This window comes from Mytilus edulis, chromosome 14, assembly GCF_963676685.1.
Source record: "Mytilus edulis chromosome 14, xbMytEdul2.2, whole genome shotgun sequence".
In the NCBI taxonomy this organism is placed as follows: domain Eukaryota; kingdom Metazoa; phylum Mollusca; class Bivalvia; order Mytilida; family Mytilidae; genus Mytilus; species Mytilus edulis.
Window position 1 is genome coordinate 17,849,916 of NC_092357.1, and position 4,350 is coordinate 17,854,265.

The 4,350-nt window shown below is 29.9% G+C and overlaps 1 protein-coding gene across 1 annotated transcript; it reads left to right on the plus strand.

The window, feature by feature from the left end:
* Positions 1-1,972: 1,972 nt before the first annotated feature.
* Positions 1,973-3,935, plus strand: LOC139504502 (peroxisomal membrane protein PEX13-like). Its single transcript, XM_071294608.1, has 3 exons — positions 1,973-2,405; positions 2,960-3,035; positions 3,685-3,935. Exons 1-2 carry the CDS (start codon positions 2,018-2,020, stop codon positions 3,013-3,015), a joined length of 444 nt encoding a protein of 147 aa, XP_071150709.1. The 5' UTR covers positions 1,973-2,017; the 3' UTR covers positions 3,016-3,035; positions 3,685-3,935.
* The last annotated feature ends 415 nt before the right edge of the window (positions 3,936-4,350 follow it).

The following is a 4,350-nucleotide window of genomic DNA, read 5'->3' on the forward strand; positions in this document are numbered from 1 at the left end:
AAAGACGATGAATTCAGCTTTAATGTCTGACCAGCATAAAACAAATGCAATATATATACCTATTTGTTTTTTCAAATAAGAATATTATCTAATAAGTTATGTATGCATGTATGTCTACTGACAGTACAAGTAATAATACAGAATATCTACAAAAAGGAAGTTAATCCTAGTATAAAATGATTGTCAGGCTTACTTGGAATTACTTATCTTTTGAAACACAGAGTAGTCAGGTAAACTTATTTGTATACTTTCGTGAGAACGAATTTTTATTGAATATCTATTTTTATTTCAACGTTTTATGGTTCATTATACATCTTATATTAATGGTAAGAAACAAAGATAAAACGTTATGAAATACTATTATACTAGTTCCGAATATTTTTTTTTAATGTCCAATCTTTTTAATATAAAACAGATATACTCATAATTATTATTCGGTGTTTTAATATTATACAAATATAGCCTTTGTATGAGGTCGATACAAGGATATATTTACCTGAAAGAAGTATATTGACTGAGGACGAAGTCCGAGGTCGATATACTTCTTTGGGTCAAGATATCCTGTATTGACATTATACAAAGGCTAAATTTGTTATATCATCAATTTCCGACCATATTTGTATACAAATCGTAATTTGATTTTGTTGAAATTTTATAGATATTGTATTTTCTCCTTGACAATAACAAAATATTAGATGTTATTTCATTTACTTTTTTTGTTTGTTTGACATCTTATGTATTTGAAGATTTTTTTTTTCGTCAATTAATCGACCACAAATATCATTTGTTTTAAAAGGTTAACACTGAGTGTCCTTTCATTCATTTCATGTCGTCACAAAGTATATCGGTTATTAGATATTCTAAAAATAACCGTACAATATGTTTTTTGCTGTGCAATATGCTTTTTGCTGTGCAATATGCTTTTTGCTGTGCAATATGCTTTTTGCTGTGCAAAATGCTTTTTGCTGTGCAATATGCTTTTTGCTGTGCAATATGCTTTTTGCTGTGCAATATGCTTTTTGCTGTGCAATATGCTTTTTGCTGTGCAATATGCTTTTTGCTATACGCCGTTTTCTCTCTATCTTCGAAAATTTTGTTTAACATGTGACTATCCCTGAACGAATCAAATTAGTTAAAATATACAAAATAATGATATTTTTAAGATACTAAATAATATCGTTTATCACTTAAAATAAATGTACTTTTTGAATTATCAAAACCAATTTAGATTATTACAAAAGTATTATTTAAGTTAAAATATAATTAGAATAAAATCATGTTATTTTCATCTTTTCTTGTGGACAAACTACATATATAAAAAATAAAGTTGTCTATTATTTTCCCGAAGGGCATTTAATTTGTATGTACAACAGATTATTTGAACATATCTATTTTTTTAACTAAATAATGATTTGTTTATTTAAAGAATGGCTATTATTTATTTCGAATTTATTGAACCATAAAATTAATTTGTGACCCTTTACATTGAATAATCCTCGAAATAGGTTTAATTTTTATAATCAGTTTTTATTGTTGATGAAATATATATATATAGAGTTACAAAATTCTAGGTGGACTAATTCAATGTAGAAATATAAAATGTTATCAAGCAAATTATTTTCATTATCAACACGTCATTCATTGGCTAAATAGTAAATTTTCCATAGTATATTTTTATATTGCAGAAGCTTGCAGTTGTAATATATATATTTTCTACAGAAGACAATACTCACCTACATTCATGCAATAACACTTTTATTATATTGTATAGCAAAGATTGAAAACTGTTGAAAACATAGTTCACTGTCTGATTTCATTACTAATTTGAACCTTATTTGCACAAGTAAAAGATGATATATTATCAAATTCTATTTTTAGTTAAGTTCCATATACTTTCCACTGCTGATTAAAATAGAATTAAACATCCAAAATACGTAGTTCAGTATTTTTTTTTTTAATTCTTAATAGAATGAAACTTGTCATCTCCACTGTCGCCATCTTGGTTTGCCTTTGTGGCATGAAGGGAATTCTTGCCGACGATTATTATAGCGGAAGTTACGGTGGAATCGGAGGAGGATACGGCCAAAGCTACGGAAATGGTGGATACGGTCAAAGCTACGGCAGCGGTGGATACAGTAGCTACGGAAATAGCGGATACGGAAGTAGCTACGGAAATGGTGGACATTTAGGAGGTTACTCCGGCTATGGAAAGGGCTATTCTGGTTATGGAAATGAAGGTCACCACGGATATGGCAAAAAGGGGGGTTACGTAGACGAAACAATCCATTATTTACCCCAACCAATTCCAGTTATTGCTCCTTCTACTTTGATGGGAGGCGGAATCGGAGGTGGTATCGGTGGCGGTCTCGGAGGTGGTATTGGTGGTGATGGATTATCGTCAATCCGTAAGTTGATTTCTATCTTTTCTTGTCAATCAATAAAACAAATCAAAAATACATATGCCTATACACGTATACGCTAATGCAGATGAGTTTCAAAATTATTGTTTTTTATGCAAGTTGGTCTCTGATCCAGAGTTATCTCTTTGGCAATTTTAGAATAATATCTTCCTTTATTCATATAAAGAAATGAAATTCAAATTTTAAAGAATCACTTTTAATATATTTTGAAATTTTTCATTTAAATATTTGTATTTAATACTAGGCAACCAGAAAAGTTGAACTATGGGAATACAGTTTTTAACCAACCCATCAAATTTCGCTATATAATTTTCAGCATATAAGTATTATATAAAATGCTTCCCTGTTTTAGATTGAGACAAAGAAGCCTAAATGTATTTGAAAAGTAATATTAACCATGTAGGTTATTCCTTCTGATTGTACTTAATATCAACGTATACAATAATTATGCTGACCTGTATAAATTTATTTACCAATTATCTGTGTTATGGGTTTGTTGTCTTATTAACGTATATTGTATTGTCCATTATTCATTTCAGTTCCACTCCTTTTGTTGGTACCTTTTTTGTTCAATAACAACAACAACAACAATTAAACAGCTTTAAGATCGTTATGGTAAGTGTATTCTACTTTTCAATATATATATACATACACCAATAATGAAAAAAAATGCAAGACAGATTCCAAATTGAAAATCAAAACTCATAATGAAGTAATTATTTTAGTTTTTTGTTTACAACCTCGGATATTTTCCGAAAATTTGTTATATTTTTGTTTTGCTATCCCCTGATACCTGGAATGCCCTATGCACCTGTTGACGATTAATCAAGAAGATTTTTTTTTACACATACACATAAGCATAGATCTAGAAGATAAAAGACAAAGCCACTTTTAAATGTGAACAAAAACATATTTCATAAAGTCCATGGAATGAGATATGCCAAAATTTAAACTTAGTATGATTGACGCGCGTTTTTCGACACAAATTACCAGTGACGCTCATAAAAAAGAAAGAAAAGTAATATTAATAAAGGGAAATACACGTATGTCTTTTAAAGTTAGATCCATTCGAGGCTTCATAGTTTTACTGTTAGATTATTAATTAATGAAAGCGATAACGAGGGCGATTAGTGTTTGGTCTTTGAGATCAGATTCATTCAAGAAAGTAATGTGCCAAATAAGCCGCCAATGTCTGCAGTCTGCATTGTATTGGAAAAAAGAAATCTTCAATATCTTGTTTATAACTTTTAAATTTTCATTTCAGAATTTCAAACCATATTTTAGAGAAGAGAGATAATGCCTGAATCATCGTGTGAATGGAGTGAATGGAACAGTGTGATTAAGTTTACACGACAGTACTACAATGCAGAACTGATATGAAAAGTTTGCATCGAAATATGTCGATTGTAATAAGAAGAGATGGCATTGCAATCTTTTGGTTTTGATTAGAAAAGATTGCATTGTAATCTATTGATTGTTAATTTATATTTGTTATTAAAACAATACTCTTATAAAGTGTACATTGTTTATTATAATTATCCCACATACAAATGAAAGTTTCGAAGGTTGATTTCTAAAACTTCTTGTCGTCTAAGAAATAAACAGCGTGGGCGCAAAACTTTAATTGGCCTTTGCACACACATTTTGAGATATGAAAAGGTACCAGGATTATAATTTAGTACGCCAGACGCGCGTTTCGTCTACATAAGACTCATCAGTGACGCTCATATCAAAATATTTATAAAGCCAATCAAGTTCAAAGTTAAAGAGCATTGAGGATCCTGTGAAACCGTGCTTATGTGTAGAACAAAAGCTAACTAATAATTTACAAAAGCCTGTAGTAACGTTAATGACGTTTTTGCAATTGATCCCGCGATCATGCTCGATATTTTTCTATAAAGTAATATTCATGAAAACATTACAAGAACCC